This window comes from Bubalus bubalis, chromosome 16 (genome assembly GCF_019923935.1).
Source record: "Bubalus bubalis isolate 160015118507 breed Murrah chromosome 16, NDDB_SH_1, whole genome shotgun sequence".
Lineage (NCBI taxonomy): Eukaryota > Metazoa > Chordata > Mammalia > Artiodactyla > Bovidae > Bubalus > Bubalus bubalis.
The window spans coordinates 40,688,330-40,711,914 of NC_059172.1; the positions used below are offsets into that span (position 1 = coordinate 40,688,330).

At 40.6% G+C, this 23,585-nt stretch overlaps 2 protein-coding genes across 2 annotated transcripts in view; both read right to left on the reverse strand.

Moving 5' to 3' along the window:
• Positions 1 to 18,367, reverse strand: part of LOC102404175 (olfactory receptor 491-like) — a 160,490-nt gene extending 142,123 nt beyond the window's left edge. Inside the window, exon 1 of the mRNA XM_006052815.3 lies at positions 18,254 to 18,367. The gene's annotated coding sequence lies outside the window, so the exon portion shown is untranslated. The remainder of the gene's footprint in view (positions 1 to 18,253) is intronic.
• A 1,508-nt stretch (positions 18,368 to 19,875) lies between these two features.
• LOC102407305 (olfactory receptor 478-like) lies at positions 19,876 to 20,805 on the reverse strand. Its single transcript, XM_006052826.3, has one exon. The coding sequence runs from the start codon at positions 20,803 to 20,805 to the stop codon at positions 19,876 to 19,878; it is 930 nt and encodes a 309-aa protein (XP_006052888.3).
• Positions 20,806 to 23,585: the final 2,780 nt, after the last annotated feature.

Consider the following 23,585-nt stretch of genomic DNA (forward strand, 5'->3'; position numbering starts at 1 on the left):
ACTCTGCATAGAAGTTAAATAAGCAGGGTGACAATATACAGCCTTGACGTACTCCTTTTCCTATTTGGAACCAGTCTGTTGTTCCATGTCCAGTTCTAACTGTTGCTTCCTGACCTGCATATAGGTTTCTCAAGAGGCAGGTCAGGTGGTCTGGTATTCCCATCTCTTTCAGATTTTCCAGTTTATTGTGATCCACACAGTCAAAGGCTTTGACATAGTCAATAAAGCAGAAATAGATGTTTTTTGGAATGCTCTTGCTTTTTCCATGATCCAGCGGATGTTGGCAATTTGATCTCTGGTTCCTCTGACTTTTCTAAATCCAGCTTGAACATTTGGAAGTTCACAGTTCACGTATTGCTGAAGTCTGGCTTGGAGAATTTTGAGCATCACTTTACTAGCATGTGAGATGAGTGCAATTATGCAGTAGTTTGAGCATTCTTTGGCATTGCCTTTGGGATTGGAATGAAAACTGACCTTTTCCAGTCCTGTGGCCACTGCTGAGTTTTCCAAATTTGCTGGCATATTGAGTGCAGCACTTTCACAGCATCATCTTTCAGGATTTGGAATAGCTCAAGCGGAATTCCATCACCTCCACTAGTTTTGTTCATAGTGATGCTTCCTAAGGCCCACTTGACTTCACATTCCAGGATGTCTGGCTCTAGGTCAGTGATCACACCATCGTGATTATCTGGGTCGTGAAGATCTTTTTTGTACAGTTCTTCTGTGTATTCTTGCCACCATCTCCTTAATATCTTCTGCTTCTGTTAGGTCCATACTATTTCTGCCTTTTATTGAGCCCATCTTTGCATGAAATGTTCCCTTGGCATCTCTAATTTTCTTGAAGAGATCTCTAGTCTTTCCCATTCTGTTGTTTTCCTCTATTTCTTTGCATTGATTGCTAAGGAAGGCTTTCTTAACTCTTCTTGCTATTCTTTGGAACTCTGCATTCAGATGCTTGTATCTTTCCTTTTCTCCTTTGCTTTTCACTTCTCTTCTTTTCACAGCTATTTGTAAGGCCTCCTCAGAGAGCCATTTTGCTTTTTTGCATTTCTTTTCCATGGGGATGATCTTGCTCCCTGTCTCCTGTACAATGTCACGAACCTCCATCCATAGTTCATCAGGCACTCTATCTAGCAGATCTAGTCCCTTAAATCTATTTCTCACTTCCACTGTATAATCATAAGGGATTTGATTTAGGTCATACCTGAATGGTCTGTTGGTTTTCCCTACTTTCTTCAATTTAAGTCTGAATTTGGCAAGAGGGAGTTCATGATCTGAGCCACAGTCAGCTCCTGGTCTTGTTTTTGCTGACTGTATAGAGCTTCTCCATCTTTGGCTGCCAAGAATATAATCAACCTGATTTCAGTGTTTACCATCTGGTGATGTCCATGTGTAGAGTCTTCTCTTGTGTTGTTAGAAGAGGGTGTTTGCTGTGACCAGTGCACTTTCTTGGCAAAACTCTATTAGCCTTTGCCCTGCTTCATTCCAGGGAGAAGGCAATGGTACCCCACTCCAGTACTCTTGCCTGGAAAATCCCATGGATGGAGGAGCCTGGTAGGCTGCAGTCCATGGGGTTGCTAAGAGTTGGATACGACTGAGCAACTTCACTTTCACTTTTCACGCATTGGAGAAGGAAATGGCAACCCACTGCAGTGTTCTTGCCTCGAGAATCCCAGGGACAGGGGAGCCTGGTGGGCTGCCGTCTATGGGCTCGCACAGAGTTGGACACGACTGAAGTGACTTAGCAGCAGCAGCAGCAGCAGCTGCTTCATTCCATATTCCAAGGCCGAATCAGGTGTTTTTTGACTTCCTACTTTTGCATTCCAGTCCCCTATAATGAAAAGGACATCTTTTTGGGGTATTAGTTCTAAAAGGTCTTGTAGGTCTTCATAGAACTGTGCAACTTCAGCTTCTTCAGGATTACTGATTGGGGCATAGACTTGGATTACTGTGATATTGAATGGTTTGCCTTGGAAACGAACAGAGATCATTCTGTCATTTTTGAGATTGCATCCAAGTACTGCATTTCAGACTCTTTCATTGACCATGATGGCTACTCCATTTCTTCTAAGGGATTCCTGCCCACAGTAGTAGATATAATGGTCATCTGAGTTAAATTCACCCATGGAATATTACTCAGCCCTTAAAATGAAAGAAATAAGACCATTTACAGCAACACTTATGGACCTAGAGATTGTTATATTAAGTGAAGTATGACAGAGAAGGGGAAATATCATATGGCATCCCTTTTACGTGGAATCTAAAAAGAAATGATAGAAATGAACTTATTTAAAAAACAGAAATAGACTCACAGACTTAGATAATGAACTTATGGTTGCCAGGGAGAAGAGTCAGGGGAAGGGATAGAGAGTTTGGAGTGGACATGTACACACTGCTATATCTAAAATAGATAAACAACAAGGACCTACAGTATAGCACATGGAACTCTGTTCACTGTTGTGGCAGCCTGGAGGGGAGAGGAGTTGGGGCAGAAGGGGTACATGTATTAATATATACAAGGCTGGATCCCTTCACCATTTACCTGAAGCTATCACTACGTTGTTAATCGGCTATATCCCAACACAAAATTTAAAGTTTTTCACATTTTCATGGTAGAGTCTTATGGTTTTCTTTATATGATATCATATCATCTGCAAACGGTGACAATTCTACTTCTTCCTTTCTGATTTGGATGTCTTTTGTTTCTTTGTCTTGCCTAATTACTCTGGGATTCACAATTACTCATAATCCTATCAATATCCACCAATCTATACTTATATCCACTTTTACCTCTCCTGTATTGGTTATTTAGACTTTTTATTCTTAAAAAAATTAGCACAATTAATCTAATACATCACCATAAAAATCAAATATTTAGCATTTTTGGTCCTCTCTATTGTGTGGTTGATCTTGTCTAAAGGACCTACAAATGCATCCCTCTTTTTGTTTGTTTGTTTGTTTTGGTCACTGTATGGCATGCTAGATTTTAGTTCCCTGACCAGGGGAACCGATGCCCCTTGCAATGGAAGTGTGGTGTCTTAACCACTGGACCACCAGGGAAGTCTCTGTGTGTCGATTTTTCATTTAATATCTGCTATCTGTTTTATCATTTTTTTATCCTACAATCCTGGGTTTTATTTTTCAACTAATGAAAATTTACACAGATGTTACTGATTTTAATTTTTTTCTTGTCTAATATTTCTATTAAAACTTTCCTTCCAAGAACTGATATACATAATAATATATCTAAATATATATAAAAGTTCTATAAGTTTTATATGTATGATTCAGTTGTTTTCTAATTTCCATCTGATTTTTTTCTTTGATTGAGGGGTTCTTTAATAGTATGCTATTTCATTTCCAAATATATGAGTGTTTTCTAGTTGTCTTTTATTATTGATTTCTAGCTTTATTGCATTACATTTAGAGAATGTTATTGAAAGCTATTAAAATAAATTGAGTCTTGCTTTATTTCGTAATTTCTGCTCAATTTGAAAAATATACTGGCAGCATGTAGAATTGTGCTCAATATGTCATGTGGCAACCTGAGTGGGAGGGGAGTTTGGGGGCGAATGGATACATGTGCACATATGGCTGAGTCCCTTAGTTGCTCACGTGAAACTATCACATTGCTTGTTAATTGGCTATACTCCAATACAAAAAAAAAAGTTTTAAAAAATACATACTGGTTCTTGATTAATTCTCTGTTTCCATTTCTAGGAAGATGGTTAAAATGTTAGTTAAAAAATCTGACATACACATTTCTTCTAATTGAGAAGAATTACATGACTATAGTTCCATTTTCTAACAGGAAATGACAGTGTTATTCCTATTACCCTTCCTGTAGCTAACTTACATTGCATTTGAAAGAGTAGTGGCTGAAAATAACAGCAAAAATAGACTGATGATCTAAATAGAGAGACATAGAACAGCCACAACATGCAGCCTCGTCTGCCTTCAGCAGATCATAACACAGACATTCATAGAAAATCAGTTATATTAATTCAGAATTCATAACTGTCCTCTGAATAGATGCATAAGAAAAAAGTACCAACTCTACTAATTAGAGCTATTTAGCTGGAGGCAGAAATCCTAGCACCACAAAGGATAAATGCAGTTAGTCTCATAGACAGAAATTCAGTCTGTATGACTGGCAATGATAGATAAGGGTTTCAACTAGATCCTCACTGAGAAGGAATCTGGGCCAGTAATCAGAACCCAATGCTTATATTTGATTGCTTTTAAAATTTTGGCTGCGAATAATGAAGTGCATGCTGTCATCATTCCTATGTATGCACTGAGACTGTCCCTGGACAAATTCTCCAAAACCAGAGTCTTAGCCAGCAATTGTATGCAAGTTATTTGGTGAGGAATAATCTCAGAGAAAAACCGTAAGGAGGAGAGAAGCAGGATAGGTAAAGGGATTTTCAGACATAACAGACTTCAGAACAAGGAAGGTGTAGAATTTAATCAGGAGATGGTACATTGAGTGGCTTGCCACAGCTTTGAGGTTATGAGAGCAGATATTGGAGACAAGACTTGATAGTACATTAGGCGGAAGATAACACATGGTGGTGGGGAAGACTCTAAAAGCCAAAGCTGATGATAAAGGCAAACAGGGGCAATTTGTGTATGTCACATAGGCAATCAATAACTGAGTATTTTCTTTTTCAACAAGGTCTTTCCCAGCAGAGCCACCTTATTAGAAAGTGCTCAGACTGTGTGTTCATTCTCTTCTACTCTCTTTTTTTGAATGTTTCCCCCAGAAATAGCTTCTCATGCCATGCCATTCCCTTGCCCTGTGTGTTAGGAAGAGGAAACCTGAGAGATGGCAAATTTTTAGAATTATAACATAAACAATATTGTGTAGGAGGCAAAATATCCCTGAGGAAACCATCTACATCCCAAGATTTTTTTTAAAACAAGTTGAGTTTCCACCACTTCAATTGTTATTCAGGATTGTAAATGCAAACATCACTAAAAAATTATCTATGGTATGTCAGGATTTAAAAAACATTTTTGACAACATCACATGAGATAACAGATCGACAGAGCACAAGATGCCTGGTATCTAAAGCAGTAGTCTCAAAATAATGGTCTCTGATGGCCTGAGGAATCTCTTTAAAATCTTTTTTAAGGAATGCAGAATACAACCTTTATGTTATAGGGGCTCTAATGTCAGAGGGAATATTCACAGACATTCAAAGGTAAAAAGCAGCCTTAAAACTTTCCCCTGAATTACGGGATACATGAAATCACAAGAACTGCAGAAAGCCACACCTGAATTGCGAGATGGTCAGTTCTTCCTCCAGCTTAATAAACTCATGATTTTAAGGGATTGGAAGGTGATTATCCTGCTGTGAAAGGTGGGAATTTTAGAGCTTTTTCTCTTTAAAATTATTGTATATCTTCTAATTTTTATTCTATTGAAAAGGATAAGTTAAAATTCTGCATAATCTCCTTCTCCTTCTGCCTCTGTAACTCAGCTTGCCCCTTGCAAAGTCTAGATCACGTAGGTCACATAGGTCATGTAGTCTCAGAAAGTGGGGACTTGCAATACTAGGAACTGGAGTTTATCTCACTCATCCTTGTCCTGCTCTTTGCAATCGCCTGGCCCCTGCACACTTGCTTAATCATGCCTGTCTGTAAAGGTCAGGCATCCCCTCCCATCTTGACTGCTGTTGCCACGCACTTGAAACCCCTTAGTTTAAACCAGCCTATTAACATCTAGGGTTGCCCATTATAGTCTGTCTAGAAAAACTCTGTAATCCCTTTGTTTGGGGCTCAGAGCTTGGAGTGTTAACTCCTCTGGGCCTGCCAGCATAAATAAACCTGAGTTCTCCAACTCTCCGAGTGTGGTGCTTGGTTTCTTGAGTACTGGTTTCTGTAACACTATATCTTCTAATATTCTATATCTTCTAATAATCAAGTACCCATTTGGTATTAACAGCCTGTTATATTAAAGAAACTATAAGCAAGGATAAGTGTTGAAATTTACAGTGTTTACAATTCCCTATAAAATTACAGGGAATTTTCAATTCCCTCCTCCTGGTAGAGACAGAACCCAGAAAACTGTATGGGGGAAGCTTTCAAGAACAAAAAAAGAGAACAGAATAGTAAACTCAAGGCAAAAGCCAGGTGAATAGAGAGGGTAAGACTTGGTTAAACAAACAGAAAGACTGAGAAAAACACTATAAATCTTGTTCTCCAGTGCCTGACAGGGTGATAGGGGAGAATGGAGACAGTGGCATGCTGACATATTATTCTATTATTACTGTTGTAAAATATATGAAAAAAAAATGTTATCAGCATATTTGAAAAGATCAGATCAGATCAGATCAGTTCAGCCGCGCACACCAGGCCTCCCTGTCCATCCACCATCTCCCAGAGTTCACTCAAACTCACGTCCATCAAGTCAGTGATGCCATCCAGCCATCTCATCCTCTGTTGTCCCCTTTTCCTCCTGCCCCCCATCCCTCCCAGCATCAGAGTCTTTTCCAATGAGTCAACTATTTGCATGAGGTGGCCAAAGTACTGGAGTTTCAGCTTTAGCATCATTCCCTCCAAAGAACACCCAGGGCTGATCTCCTTTAGAATGGACTGGTTGGATCTCCTTGCAGTCCAAGGGACTCTCAATTTGAAAAGAAGAGCATGATAAAAGTCAAAAGTTCTCAACCAAAATTAATAAAGATTATGCAGAGTACCTAACCCTCATTCTGCAGACATTCCCCCTTGGAGAGGCTTGCAGAAAACTTGTAACGAATATGGGTGGAGATGCACTGTTTGCATAAAGCTCCCCCAGCCATTCTTGCTATGCCCCTTGGTGATGACCACTTATATAGGTCAATTGTAATTTGACACTACAGTAAATGGGGATCATGTATAGAATTCAAAAATGGTAGTTTCTTTCTCCCAGATTTTAAACAACCATAGCTGGAGTTTTGAGAAGTGGTTGTAAATCAAGTTCAGCAAGAATGCAGAAAGCATCTATACATGTATTCACGATGCTACGTGACAGTATTCTTAAAACCATTTAGAAAGAAATCAACGATCTTTAGTACTAAGTAGAGCAAGTGGTGTATTGAAGAGGAGTTAATAAATGCACTGAAGTATAAGAATGGAGGCTTTCTGAAGAATATGGTTGTTCCCGACCCACGCCCCGCCCCCCACCCCCCCACCCCCACCCTGGCCCTGTAGCCTCTGAATTAACCTTAGTAAAAATTCTACAGTCACTAGGCTCTAGATGCAGTTGGGGCATACAAAATTTTAAAGCAACTCTCTGCTCTGTCTAACCATACATGCAGACACACATGCACAAACCCCAAACAGCAAAAACCTCACCTCCTCACAATAAACTGATGTGAATCCAGAAGAAGAAATGGCTAACACACAGAGGAAGGTTTGAGGAGAATTTCAAGGGAAGTGACATTTTAATTGTCTTTCTAAGAATGCTCTTTTAGCAGTCAGAAAAGGGCAGGAAGAACATTATAAGAAAACATATGCATAGTAGAAGAGTCATGAAGCATATACAATTTTTTTTTTTTTGGAACAGGGGGATGGTCCCCACGTAGGAGAGGTTGGAGGCAGATAAAGTGAGGGCATTTGCACTGAGGGAAGCCTAAAAATTAATTAGCCACACAAGTAAGTGACTCTCTAGGTTCTCACTGCCTCTCTGCGTTTATGTAATACATGTGCACTTACCAGCTGTATCACTTCTGGCACATTAAGTAACTCGCTAAGGCCATAGTTTCTTCACTACAAACATCATAATTGGAGAAGGCAATGGCACCCCACTCCAGTACCCTTGCCTGGAAAATCCCACGGACGGAGGAGCCTGGTAGGCTGCAGTCCATGGAGTCGCTAGGAGTCAGACACGACTGAGTGACTTCACTTTCACTTTTCACTTTCATGCATTGGAGGAGGAAATGGCAACCCACTCCAGTGTTCTTGTCTGGAGAATCTCAGGGACGGGGGAGCCTGGTGGGCTGCCATCTATGGGGTCGCACAGAGTTGGACACGACTGAAGCGACTTAGCAGCAGCAGCAGGATTACCTAGTTTGTAAGCAGAAGATATCTAAAAATCTAAAATGTGATGTACAGTGATTGCAGATTGAACATAGAAAAGCTGGTAAGAGGTGAAGGACCAGGACAGGGAAAGAATAGAGTTTGTGGCAAAAATCCATTTGAGTGGTGGAGTAGAAAGCAGGAGACATTTTTTAGTTAGGCTCCTGGAATCTAGAAAATGTGAACAAGAGAGGATGAAAAATCAAAGTAACTCAGGCTAGTTTCTGAAAAATGAGCAAAAGTCTAATAGAAGTAAAATAGAAGAGGGGAGACTGAGGCAGAGGGGACACCACACGCAAAGACACAGCAGCGTGAAGGATCGTGTTGTGTTTGGAAGATAGAGGGCACTGCTGTCTGGTTTGAGTGTGGGATGGCAGGGGGATGTGGTGGCAACAGCCAGGAGCAGTATCTAGGGATCCATTTGTGCTGAGCATCAGATATCATACTGGGGTGTTTGGCTTTCCTCTTATAATCAGTGTGTATCTATTCACTATTTTGGATACCATTAGTGACTTAATATATCCTCTGTTTAGGAATTGACTATCTGGTCATGATGCAGTGAATAAAAATGCAACAAATTTGTGACTAATGGAAAACTACCTAGGTATCATATTTACCCAATTGGATAGCTCCAGGACAAGAGCAGAGAGAATAAAAACAAAGAGCAACAACAGAAAGGTGATGGCAAAATGGCACCTGGAATTTTGGGCCTGAATCTAAATGCAGAAATATGAGAAAGAAACCAAAACTGGGGTCTGATGGAGCTCTCTGATGTTTGCAAGTAACTCACTCAGGAAGTGCAGGAGGGAACTCTGACATGTGGGGGAAATATGACCAATTCTGTTCTGAAAATCTTACATTCAATACACGAAGGACATTTTGGCCTGGAAATGTGTCAAAGGAAATGGGAGCTTCCTATACAGTAGAAGTGAGAATTAGAGAGTCGTACAAGGTAAGTGATAGTTAAAGCAATAAAGGAAAAACGTTTCCTTTGGAGGTAAATAGACAAAAACCTTCAGAAGAGGCTGGAAGGGTCTCAAAGACAAGCCATTTGGGTCTAGAAAGATTGCTTGGGTAGGTGAGTTTCCCACCTTAGGGTCTTTGAATTGGTTGTGAACCATGTGGTTAATGCTCTCAAGGGCTTCCCTGACTCCACAAACCAAAGTAGCCATTCATTTTTTCATCACAGAGATCCTATGTGTTTGGTTACATTTTGTGTTTCATGTGTGTAAATTGTCTGGCCCATCATAAGCATGTAGTCAATATGTGTTGAATAAATTCACAACTTCCATAATCACTTAACCACTCTAAAACTCACTTTATGTTTATAAAATCAAAACAGAAATTCTAAGCTCCCAGACTTGTGAGGACTATGTGAGGCAGCTCTGTCTAGCCCCAGCATATTGTCTGACATATTATGGGTATTAAGTGGGTGCTGGTTACCTGTCCTGACTCCTCTTGTATTCTTTGCCCATAGCTACAGTGCAAAAAAAAAAAAAGTAACTCTTCAAATGTGTTAGTCTTATAGAATAATTTCCAGTTGGTATTTCTCTATTTCTCTTGAACACTCCTTCATTTTCCACCACTGATTCCTCCCTTTTCCTCCTCCCCTTCCCCTTCAACAATGACTGAAGTTAAAATCAAAATTCTACAGAGTGTTTTCATGTCTGTCTTCACCTCTTATGAGAGCAAATGTTTAATGAAAAATTGAAATAGAAATATTATTTACAAAATTGATCTGAGGAATTTGAGTTTATTTCATTCAGGTCTGCACTTCAAAGCAAACCACTTTGCTAGAAAATGTCCTGGAGGTTTTGCTTAAAAAGCCAAAATTTGATTAGAACAGTATGACCAGAATATGCCACTCTGAGACATTACCTTCAAAATCATTTTGACTCCAAGCTAGTCCATTAATATTTTATTAGACATCTGGAAAAAAACTTCAATTAGAAATTATTAAGAACTTAAAGTTATTGATATATATTTGATATATATTAAGAACTAATGATATTTTAAATCTCAAGTTTTAAATATTACCATGAATGGAAACCCAGTAGAAGTTACAATATGTTAAATTCATTTGTGTGGTCAGGTCATTGTTACAATCGTTACTTTCAGAGCCACTGCATGGTGAAACTGATGGGAGAGGATTTCATTGAAGGAAAATTCAAAGTTCTTTTGGAAAATTTTCACTTATCTCCCTAATTTTTTTAAGTTATATTTTAAGTGATTTAAATGCTTGAATTATTCATTCAGTCAATAGTTTATGAGGCACTCCTGAGTGCCAGGTTACCATTATATCTGACAGAGCATTTGCAAAATGTAGCATTACAAAATCCTGTGGGTGAGAACAATGCAATTTTATTGTATTTCCCTCTTACATGCAGATACATTTAGGAAAAGAGAGAGAAGAATGCTTTTGTGAGTATAATCCAAGAAGACATTTGGGCTCACTCTATGTCATTTATGCAGATTCCCACACTAGAATCAGTCTCACTACTCTAATTCCTGAACTAGACTTCAGTCAACTGCGTTTAGCATCACATTCTCAAGACTCGCCCACGAAGAGGTGCACTGAAGCTCAGGTCCCTCCCCTTGATTAAAGTCTAGGTGATGTTGGTATATAAGGATAGTTTCTACTCATCTCAGAGTCTTCATCTCAATAATCCTCTACCTTTGGAGGAAAGTTGCTGCGTGCACCAGGAGGATGGGTGATCATACCACACCGAGCACATTCCTTCTGTGGGGATCTTCCAGTTTCTCAGACATGCAAAATCTCCTCTTTGTGACGACTTTCTTCTCCCATATGACCATCCTAGCCACAAATACATCCATAATGGTGGCCATAAAGCTCAATCACAACCTTTAAATCCCCATGTATTTTTTCCTCTGTGGTCTCTCGTTTTCAGAAAACTGTATCACTTACATATACACAATGGAATATTACTCAGCTATAAAAAAATAATGCATTTGAGTCGATTCTAATGAGGTAGATGAACCTAGAATACAGAATAAAGTAAGTCAGAGCAAAAGACAGATATTATATATTAAAGTGTATATATGGAATCTATAAAGATAGTACTGATGATCCTGTGTGCAGGGCAGCAAAGGAGACACAGACATAAAGGATGGGCTTTTGGACACAGTAGGGGAAGGAGAGGGGGGTAAGATTTGAGAGAATAGCATTGAAAAATATACATTACCATGTATAAAATAGCCAGTGGGAATGTGATGTATGATGCAGGGAGCCCAAAATCGGTGCTCTGTGACAACCTAGAGGGATGGAGTGGGGAGGGAGCCAGGAGGGGGGATCAAGAGGGAGGGGACACATGTATAACTATGGCCAATTCCTGTTGCTGTATGGCAAAAAACCATCACAATATTGTAAAGTAATTACCCTCCAGTTAAAAAAAATTTTAAAGAAACCTGTATCACTATGGTAATCATCCCCTACATGGTGGGCTTGCTATCAGACAGCAAGTCCATTTCTCTTCCTGAGTGTGCCACACAGATGTTCTTCCTGTCCAGCAATAACTGCTTCATCGTGGCTGCCATGCCTCTGACTGGTACACTGCTATTCACAACCCATTCCACTACTCCATCTTCATGACCAATAAGATCTACTTTCAACTGATGTTGGCAGATTGGGTAGTGGGTAGGTTCCTGGTTTCTGTGTGCATCGTCACCATTGTATTCAACTTGTCTTTCTGTGACTCCAACACCATCCTGTACTTCTTTTGCGATGTCTTGGCTATGGTCTGCCTTGCTTGTGACTATACTCTCGTGAAATGGCTACTTTTGTGCTGACTTTGTGTTGGTGGGCAGCTTTATTTTAATTATGATTTCCTATGTCTTCATTGGGTTCATAGTCATGAAGATGCCTTCTGCCAAGGGGAGGTATAAGGCCTTCTCATCTCACGGTGGTGCGCATACACTATGGATTTGCTGGCTTTGTCTATTTGAGGCCAAGGACAGTGACTCAGCCTGTGAAGATATGCGGATGGCATATACAGTACTGACACTTCTGCTTAATCCCATTGTTTCCTTTTAACTTTAGTGATTATGTTTTTCAGATCTAGAAATTTCCCTTGGTTCTATTTTATAATTCTATTTCTTTGCCAAAATGTTTTAAACAAAGAAATAGAATTTCAATGATTGCTTGTTGAAGCTTTGTTTACTGCCGCCTTGAAATCCTTGTCAGATAATTTCAGCATCCTTTTCATTTTGATGTGGGCATACATTACCTTTCCTCATCGAACTGTGATTTTCCTAGTTCTTGGTATGACAGTGACTTTTATTGTAACAGAGACATGTAGGATATCATATTAAGAGACTCTGGATCAGATTCAATCTTTTCTTAGGAGGATGTCCCCCATCACAGCAACTACTAGGGTGTGGGTATGTGTGTGTGACTTCAGCTTCCTGCTGAGCACACTGATTTGGCCAAAAATGGAGTGCTGACTCCTCTGCCTCCTGGTAGTTGAGTGAGAGACAAGCTCAGCTTTTCCCACTGCCCTGTCGCCTCCTTCCCCATTATAGGGTAACACCCCCTGCCTTGCACACCTCCTCTCTTCCAAGTAAGGTCAGCTCCTCGCTGGACCCCCTGCCTCTAGGGAAGGGAGGATGTGGAGAGCTGGTTCACACTGCTCTGTGTTGAAGGTAGTGGTGGAACTCAGATCCCCATTGGGCCCTCACTTCCAAGGGTGGGGTCATCATTATAGGGAAGTAGAGTACCAACTAGTACCCCCTCACATTCTTTCACTGCTGCCAGATGACCAGGGGAGGTTCATTTCCCTGTTGGATGCCCCATGACAATACCCCAGCAGACAAATCAAAGGTTGGGGAGGAGGGTAAAAAATAGCTCCCTACTTGGCCCCGGTGAATCCTGCAGGTAGGAGACAGGTGTGGTTTTCCTCTCACTTGTCTGCAGTAGGGCAGGTATTGCCAAAAGGTTTTCTATTCTGTTAGGTCACCCTTTTCCCAGTTCCTTGGCTAGCAAGAACAGACTTATCTTTGAACACTTTTTGTCTTTTTGTGGTTCTGGGTTGGAGGCTTGTGCAGCATCCTGTCCAGGATATGTGCAAGCAATAAGAAAACACAGGGACTCAGGCCTATGGGATTTCCTCAGGTGTAAAGTCCCTAGGAGTCTGCCTCCTTCTCCACCTTCTTTATGATCTTCCTAAGTTTGTTGTTTTACCTAGGGATGTTTTTAATAAGAGGGAGAATCTAAGGGGTATAGAGCAACTTTATCTTCTATGAAATGGGAAGTTTATGCCTTCAAACATTTAACAATATTTTTCTAGCTTCTTATTGATTTTGTGACAGAAATTTGGTCTAATACAAGTTCACCTGACATATCCAGATGAAGAAGTCTGCATACTTTGAACAGAAAGAAATGAAATGTGTCACAAATGAAAGTCCCTCTAGTGGTGAAGTATTTTCGAAGAGCCCCGCATTCTGCCTGACCACAGAGAGTATGTACCTTAAAAGAAATCAGAGTATTAAGAGGATATTTGTAACCCTAAAATTTTGCTTAACCTTTATGTGTCTCAGTTACAGCTTCTGAAAAGGATGAATTAAAAAACACCTTTTGGGGTTATTCTGAGGATTAATTGGGTGACTACTTGTAAATTACTAAGAACTGTAACTGGAAGGTAATGAACAATCTCCTATTGTTAGCTCCTTTGCTAACACTCTTGCTACTGCTACGCTAACATTTGTCTTGTACAAATTCTAACTCTCCTCTGTGTCTCCAACCATGCCAAGACAAAAGGGAGACACTACTCAGCAGAGTGATTACATAGCTTTAACTAAGACAGGCTGAAATGATAGTTGCCAATCTGAGTTAAACAGGGTCAAGGCAGTGGTGTAATTGTGGTACGCATGGGTTTGTGTCAAGGCCTATTATAGGTGTAGCAGGATCTGACACAAACATTCAGTCAATTTGAATCAGGCTGACATTCAATTGATTCAAAGGCTGCCAAGTCAGTGGTTCATGCTAGGGCAAAAACTTCATTCATCCATTCATTTATTAATGTTTTATTCATACATTTTAAATATACCTTTATGCTTACTATGTTCCAGAAATCATGTAAAAACAGACACAGAGGAAAAGCAAGACATTAAAGGTGTCTGTATGAAGAGTCCAGCATTTTGGAGAAAACAAATACTGAGTCTGTAGCTGCAAGTGCACTGAGTATTCTTAAAAATATGCAGGGTGCTTCGGAGGGGTAACAGGTGTATTTAATTTGGTCTGAAGCCTGAGGAAGGTTTCCAGGAGGATGGAAAACATTTAAGTGGGTACGTATAGCCTAAGTACAGAGAAAGCAATGGCAACCCACTCCAGTACTCTTGCCTGGAAAACCCCATGGATGGAGGAGCCTGGTGGGCTGCAGTCCATGGGGTCGCTAAGAGTCGGACACGACTGAGCGACTTCACTTTCACTTTTCACTTTCATGCATTGGAGAAGGAAATGGCAACCCACTCCAGTGTTCTTGCCTGGAGAATCCCAGGGACTGCAGGGCCTGGTGGGCTGCCGTCTATGGGGTCGCACAGAGTTGTATATGACTGAAGTGACTTAGCAGCAGCAGCAGCATAGCCTAAGTAGATGTTACCCAGGTGTGAGGGGGAAAATGCATTCAAGTAGAGTTACTGCACGTGAGAGGGTCCTATGGTGGCAAAGAATGTGGATATATTTGTGGTTTTTAAAATAAGACGAATAATACATAGAGTCTGAGAGTCTGGGGAGTGCAGGAGGAGTGTTGAGAGAGAGAAATGTAACAGGGGCCACATTCAGGACTTCCTAAGACATGTTAAGAATTGGTGCCTTTACTTAGAGTCTTTGGGGGATATTAACAAAGGAATTAATCTGTTAGATTTATGCCATGGTTGGTATATGGAGAATGAGTAGTAAGACAATAAGAGAGGGGAAAGGAGAGATGATTAGCGTTCTATTAGCTGGGATTATCCAGAGAAAACAGAGCCACTGTGATGGTGGTGGTGGTGGTGGTGGTTTTAAAGGAACTGGCTCACACATTTATTTTTTTTTTTTTTTTTTTTGTTTTAATTTCATTTTATTTTGTCTTGCTACTATAAAATAGAGTCTTATCTCTCATTATACCCTCTAAGTAGTCATTGCATATATATATATATATATATATATATATATAAGATTATTGATTTCTGAATGTTGGTTTTTATAATTTGTGACTTTACTAAATTCTCTTATTGTTTATAATAGTTTTTCCATTGATTCTTTCAGGTTTTCTAGAGAGATAATCACATTGTCAACAGATAGAGTTTTAGCCTCCTTTCCAATCCTTATGCCATTAATTGTCTAAACACATTGTTTGTACATGTTATTTAATTTTATTCTTTTACATTACCTATGAATGTAGAGTCAAATGGCTTGTCAAATAAATTTCCAAATGAGATTACAGATTTTAATTTAAAATATCTATCTTTATCTAACTTCTGTTAGGTAGAATACAGTCCTGCTCTTATCATTAGTATCAACATTTTAATGCCTACATTTTTATTTATTTATTTTTTTTTTTAATTTTATTTTATTTTTAAACTTTACATAACTGTATTAGATTTGCCAAATATCAAAATGAATCCGCCACAGGTTTACATGTGTTCCCCATCCTGAACCCTCCTCCCTCCTCCCTCCCCATTCCATCCCTCTGGGTCGTCCCAGTGCACCAGCCCCAAGCATCCAGTATCGTGCATCGAACCTGGACTGGCAACTCGTTTCATACATGATATTTTACATGTTTCAATGCCATTCTCCCAAATCTTCCCACCCTCTCCCTCTCCCACAGAGTCCATAAGACTGTTCTATACATCAGTGTCTCTTTTGCTGTCTCGTACACAGGGTTATTGTTACCATCTTTCTAAATTCCATATATATGCGTTAGTATACTGTATTGGTGTTTTTCTTTCTGGCTTACTTCACTCTGTATAGTAGGCTCCAGTTTCATCCACCTCATTAGAACTGCTTCAAAGAAGACATACAGATGGCTAACAAACACATGAAAAGATGCTCAACATCACTCATTATCAGAGAAATGCAAATCAAAACCACTATGAGGTACCATTTCACGCCAGTCAGAATGGCTGCAATCCAAAAGTCTACAAGTAATAAATGCTGGAGAGGGTGTGGAGAAAAGGGAACCCTCTTACACTGTTGGTGGGAATGCAAACTAGTACAGCCACTATGGAGAACAGTGTGGAGATTCCTTAAAAAACTGGAAATAGACATGCCTTATGATCCAGCAATTCCACTGCTGGGCATACACACTGAGAAAACCAGAAGGGAAAGAGACACGAGTACCCCAATGTTCATCGCAGCACTGTTTATAATAGCCAGGACATGGAAGCAACCTAGATGCCCATCAGCAGATGAATGGATAAGAAAGCTGTGGTACATATACACAATGGAGTATTATTCAGCCATTAAAAAGAATACATTTGAAGCAGTTCTAATGAGGTGGATGAAACTGGCTCACACATTTATGAGAGCTGACAATTCCAAAATGCAAGGGACAGGAAATTCCAGAAAGAGTTGATGTCACAGTCTTGAATCCAGAGGCAGCCTGGAGACAGAATCCCTCTTTTTAAGAGGATTTAAGTTTTTTCACCTAAGGTTTTCAACTGATTGGATGAGGGCCACCCACATTTCGGACAGTAATCTGCTTTATTCAAAGTCTAAACGTTAATCACACCTAAAAATTACCTTCCCAGCAACATTTAAACTCATGTTTGACCAAACAACTGGTCACTGTAGCCTAGCCAAATTGACACATAAAATTAGGCTGTGCATTTGACCACAAACAAGTCACTTAAAGAGCTTGTTTATCACTCCCTAGGAATTCAGGAACCCTGCTTATTTCCACAGAGAAATCACCTGTTTTTGACCTGGCAGAATTCACAGCAGTTGGTCAGGGACATCTACTGTGTTCTTTATGAAGTCTCCTATAACTAGGCTGGAGTCAGACTTAATAACACAGAACAGATTTTTGGGGGTCCAAAAAGACCATCACCAGCAGATATCCATGCAAAAAGAATGTCTCTAATAATTTCACTGTCTGGCTCCACTTGGTTGTCTCCTCTCAGAATATACTCAGTCATAACTATAATTTTCATACTCATTCCAGGACAAGCTACTTTTGAAATGGACCCAGTCTTAAAGGTTTGACAGTCCAATAGCCTTCCTTGACTTGTACCAGAATACAGCTCTTGAAACGATATGAATAAAACTTTAAAGAATTTTCAAAGGATTATTTTTTCATGTTAACCAGTTTGGGTTACTAATTAAGAATTAAATTTCAGTTTATTTAAGAGCCTCTAGTTTACTCTCTGATACGGGAAAAATCTAGCCCCGACCTTTACTAAGAGCCTTCACATTAGCTAATAACATATAGACCAATATGTTTTGACCAGAGACAGCCTTTGTCCTTTCGTTATTATTTTATGGTACATCATTATATCAAATACTAAAAAAAAAGAACAAGAAAAAACAAATTAAGAACACACATTTCTAGCAAGCTCTCTCCACCCCCAAGCTGAGTTTTCAGCACAGCACGAACTGTGGTCTGAAGTGCAGGTACAAGGCCTCTGGACTCTAAGTAAGTGGAGAGAGGCTAAGCACAAAGGAAAACAAAGCAGTCTTCATCACACAGGAAAAGATGACTTCAAAGGTCATTTCAACCTTAGGGAGAGCAGCCAGGACAGCAAAGTAAAAGGACCCTGAGCTCACTTCCATCTCAGGAGCACACCAAAATCACAACTATCTGCACAACAACCATCAGTGAAAAAGACTAGAACTTACCAGAGAAGATCTTCTACAACTAAATGTATCAACATAAAGAAAGCACCAAGATAGGTAAAAAGGGCAGACTCAAAATACAATCAAACACCATCACCCCCCAAGCTGAGCGACGACCCACAAACTGGAGAATAATTATATTGCAGAAGTTCTCCCACAGGAGTGAGAGTTCTGAGCCCCAGCCTAGTGGTCCAGCACCAGGAAGATGAGCCCCCAAAGCATTTGGTTTTGAAGGTCAACAGGGTTTAATTTCAGGAGCCCCTCAGGGCTAGGGAAACAGAGACTCCTCTCAGGGTGCCCACAAAATTCCACAGGACCCCAGGCAAGAGCAGTAATTGTAAGAGCCTGGACCAGACCTACCTGCAGATCCTGGAGAGTCTCCTGGAGGGGGTGGGGGCAGCTAAGGCTCGCCCTGGGGACAAAGACACTGGCAGCAGCCACTCCTGGGAGCAGACTTCCTCGTGCAGGTGCTGGTGCTGGTAGAGGCTGATGCTGGCAAGCGCCATCTTGGAAATTTTCCTCCAGCTCATTAGCCCAACAGCCTACAGGTGCTGAGACGCCTGAGTCCAAGCAACTAGCTGGGTGGAGACATAGCCCCAGCCTTCTGCAGACAGCCTGCTTAAAGACTAAAGAGCCCACAGCTGCCTCTAGATGCAGCCCAGGACTCAGCTCCACTCACCAGTGCGCAGACACTAGCCCCTCCCACAAGAAAGTCCGCATAAGCCCCTAGACTAGCCTCACCCATGGAGACAGACACGAGAATGTAGACCAGATCCTGACCTGAGACAAGCTAGGCCATGGCCCTGCTCATTAGCAGACCAATGCAACCTTCAGGACCCCCAAATCCCACTACCAATGATTTGAAATCAGATCCAGGACCCCTGGACCCTGGAGTGTGGCTGCCAGTAGACCAGCACTAACCCAGGGCCTGGCTTCACCTCCCAGTGGGTGGACAACAGTCCCAGTCTTCAGGACCCTGGATCCACCCACCAGTGAGACACTGCTAGCCCTGGGGCCCCATAGGGTTCCACAGCCAGCCATCTCATGACCAGATCCTGCTAAAGAGCAGCCAGCAGCCTCCATACAAGGCTGAACCTGGCAGCCAACCAGACTGCTGGCATAGTCAGCCCACCACAACAGAAGGACCCACACAACCCTCTTAGGGGGATTCCTAGAACATATAGCTTGGGGAATGAGAGGAGAGTGCACTGCTGGGATGTGTAGGGTACCTCCTACAGAGGGCCAGTTCTTCAAGGTTCAACCACAGATATGGGCTTCCCAGGAGGCGCTAGTGATAAAGAACCTACCTGCCAATGAAGGAGACCTAAGAGACATGGGTTCGACCTTTGAGTCGGGAAGATCCCCTGGAGGAGGGCATGACAACCCACTCCAGTCCCATGGGAAAATCCCATGGACAGACAAGCCTGGCAGACTATAGTCTACAGGGTTGCATAGAGTCAGACATGACTGAAGGAACTTAGCATACACACACGCACTACAGATATAAAAACATAAATAGCAGCTTAAAATAAGGCAGCAGAGGAATATGTTTCAGATGAAAAAACAAGATAAAACTGCAGAAGAAGTGATGTGAAAATAGGCTGCTGCTGCTGCTGCTAAGTCGCTTAAGTCGTGTCCAACTCTGTGCGACCCCATAGACGGCAGCCCACCAGGCTCCCCCGTCCCTGGGATTCTCCAGGCAAGAACACTGGAGTGGGTTGCCATTTCCTTCTCCAATGCATGAAAGTGAAAAGTGAAAGTGAAGTCGCTCAGTCGTGTCCGACTCTTCATGACCCATGGACTGCAGCCTACCAGGCTCCTCCATCCATGGGATTTCCCAGGCAAGAGTACTGGAGTGGGGTGCCATTGCCTTCTCCGGTGAAGATAGGCAATCTACCCAAAAAAGAGTTCAGAGTAATGATCCTAAGAATGATTAAAAAACTTAGGAGGATGGATGCACAGAGCAGGAAGTGAGAAGTTTTTTAACAAAGCTCTCTCTTCAGAGCCCCCTTAATCTCATTGTTCCTGAGGCTATAGATGAGGGGGTTCAGCATGGGGATCACCACCATGTAGAACACAGACACCACCTTGTTCTGGTCAGTTGAGTAGCTGGACTTGGGCATCACGTAAATGAACGTGATGGTCCCATAGAACAGAGCGACTGCTGTGAGGTGGGACGTGCAGGTGGAGAAGGCCTTGTGGCGCCCCTCGGTGGAGTGCATCCTCAGGATGGTGATGAGGATGTAGATGTAGGATACAGCTATGACAGTCACTGTGACCACAATGATGGAGCCAGCCGTAAATGAGGGGACAGCTGCAGGGATACTGATGTCTGAACAGGAGAGTTCAACTAAAGGAGCAAAATCACAGAAAAAATGATTGACTCGATTTGGTCCACAGAAGAGTAAAAAATAGAAGCAAATAGTAAAAGAGCAAGCATTGAGAAAACCAGCTACATAAGCCACTGTGAGTAACTGAACATAAACGTGTGTGGACATTTTGGTAGAATATAGTAGCGGGCTGCAAATTGCCACAAAGCGATCATACGCCATGGCAGCCAAAAGAAAGCACTCAGATGACCCAAAGAAAACAACGGAACCAAGCTGGACTGCACATCCAGGATAGGAGATGGTATTTGTCTCTACCAGGAAGTTTACAAGCATATTGGGTGTAACAGAAGATGAATAGCCTATGTCAGCAAAGGCCAAGTGGCTCAAAAAAAAGTACATGGGATGATGGAACTGAGAAGAGATTCTGATAAGAATGATTGTGCTGAGATTCCCACATATGGTCACCAGGTAGATACAGAGGATGATCATGAAGAGGATGATTCGAAGGACTGGATCATTTGTTAAGCCCAGTAACATGAACCCTGCCACTGTAGTATCGTTCCTCTGCCACAGGGAATCCATGAGATAAGGTAGCTCCTATGGTAATGAACCTGCGATGAAGCATTACATTAAAGAAATTTTTAATTGGATGGTTTCCTTGTTCTTAATACACAGAGGTTATTATCAAAATAAACAAATTATTTTCAAGATGGTTTTGGACTAATTTTTTTTAACTTAGAGTAAAAAAAGTATATACTTTTATTTTTATATAAATTTTAGAGTAGAAAAGTTTATTTATTTATATAATGAATATTCTGTATGCTAAACATTGTTTTCAGTAGTAACACTGGAAAACCTGCTTCAAATAATGTGTATCTTTTTCTCTTTATATAATAGTTAACATTTATTGAATATTTACTAAATGGCAGGCCTTGGGTTAATAATTTTCTGTATAGTTCTATTTTAATTTATATAAAATAATATGTATTTTTATCTCATGTATAGATGATGAAACTGACTTTAGCAATATAACAGCTAAGTTTGCACAGCAAGTGGTAAAATCAAGATGTGACTCTCATCTTGGTAGTTTGAATCCAGTCCATTCCTTCAGTAACTATATGCTGCTGCTACTGCTAAGTCGCTTCAGTCGTGTCCGACTCTGTGCGACCCCATAGATGGCAATCCACCAGGCTCCGCCGTCCCTGGAATTCTCCAGGCAAGAACACTGGAGTGGGCTGCCATTTCCTTCTCCAATGCATGAAAGTGAAAAGTGAAAGTGAAGTCGCTCAGTCGTGCCCAACTCTTAGCGACCCCATGGACTGCAGCCTACCAGGCTCCTCCATCCATGGGATTTTCCAGGCAAGAGTACTGGAGTGGGGTGCCATTGCCTTCTCGCAGTAACTATACAGTACGCTATAAATGAAATTAAAGAATACTTACGATGAAGTCAAGTCTCTTGGATATGGGTGGATAGCACATTACTTTCCTACTTTCAGAAAGGTGAAGTATAAATGAGATACCTAGTTAATTACAAAGTTTACAGTTTCTCTCAATAAAACAAGATCACATTTTTAAAAGGAGAAACACAATTTTCTTAATAGGACAAAGAAGAAATGGAAAGGAAATTTAAAGTTATAAATGAAATCAGCTATTATAAATGTATTATGTTCATTTAACATTTATAATTAAGAACTAAATGTTTCAATTAGTTTGAAACATCAATATAATCTCTATGCAAAATGTTACATGTTTAATATCTAGGACATAATTAAGCTACACACATTCAAAGAAATCTGATTATTTCCTAATGTCATGATGTTACATTGGAGTAAAATAGAACAAATAATATTAGCTTCAACATAATATACTGCTGAATAAGTTTCCAGGTTAGATAAGAAGTGTACTCAGTTTCACCCAGCAAGTTGCCAGCTTGAAACTCATCTGCAAGTTCTTTGACTTTATATTTCCAACTTTGTCTAAAGCCTCTGGTTGCCTCTAAGCTTAAGTCTTCCAAACAATTAATAAAGGAAGTTTTTCCAAGATATTTACAAACAGTAAGTCCTCAAAGCATCTTAAAGTTAGTGAATTTTATAGTATAATACTTATTGGCTAAATACCAAGTTTAAATATCATTGAAAGACTATGTAATTTTCTGGTCTTATGGGTGAAAAAATGAGGAATCATTATCACTTGAATTAAGCCTATTTATACACTAAGTGGGCTTTCACAGTAGCTCAGCTGGTAAAGAATCTACCTGCAAAGCAGGAGACACTGGTTTGATTCTGTGGTAAGGAAGATCCCCTGGAAAAGGGATAGGCTACCCACTCCAGTCTTCTCGGGCTTCCCTGGTGGCTCAGGTGGTAAAGAATCCACCTGCAATATGGGAGACCTGGGTTTGATCTCTGGGCTAGGAAGATGCCCTGGAGCAGGGTATGGCAACCCCAGTATTCTTGCCTGGAGAATCCCCATGGACAGAGGAGCCTGGTGGGCTACAGTACATGGGGGTCTCAGAGAATCAGACACTACTGAGTGACTAAGAACAGCACAGCACATACACTACATAGATGATTGAAACTTAGATTAATTCAACTAACGTTATTTGCTGGCTTCCCTGGTGGCTCATCTGGTCAAGAATCCGCCTGCAATACGGGAGACCTGGGTTCGATTCCTGGGTTGGGATGATCCCCTAGAGAAGGAAATGGCCACCTACTTGAGTATTCTGGCCTGGAGAACTCCATGGACTGTATAGTCCATGGGGTCACTAAGAGTCAGATACGACTGAGCGACTTTCACTCAAGGTTATTTGCTACATTACTGCTGGATAGCATCTGCCCAATTTCTCCACTGTGATTAGTAAGTACAGATACAACTTCAGAGAGTAAAGTGTTCTCAAGTGGGTATTGAAAAATCAGTTCATGCATGCTAAGTCAGTATAACTGATTAACTTACAAAAGCCAAAAATTTTACCTCTTAAAATGAGAACTCATTCATCTTGCAGTAATAAATTCAAACTCATTGCTGTAATATAACACCTGTGCTATCTCATTATTTGCCTTTGAGGATAAATCTCTGAAGATTCTCAAGATTCAAATGTGAATTCAACAGCACCAAGGGTCATTATCACATTCTCAAGTGAATACTGAACAGTGCACCTCACACAAATGTAACTGATCTTTGAGGGGTCTGTCAATTCTCAAGCAATCAAATTTTTTGTTTGTTTGTTTTTATCTAGTTGTACACTTCCATTTGATAATTATTGGAAATATAATAAATTATCTCATAACTAAATATTGGCTCTAAGTTTAATATATCAGGTTAAGAACTAAACTTCAAATATAAAATGGTAGAAGAAGGTGCAATCA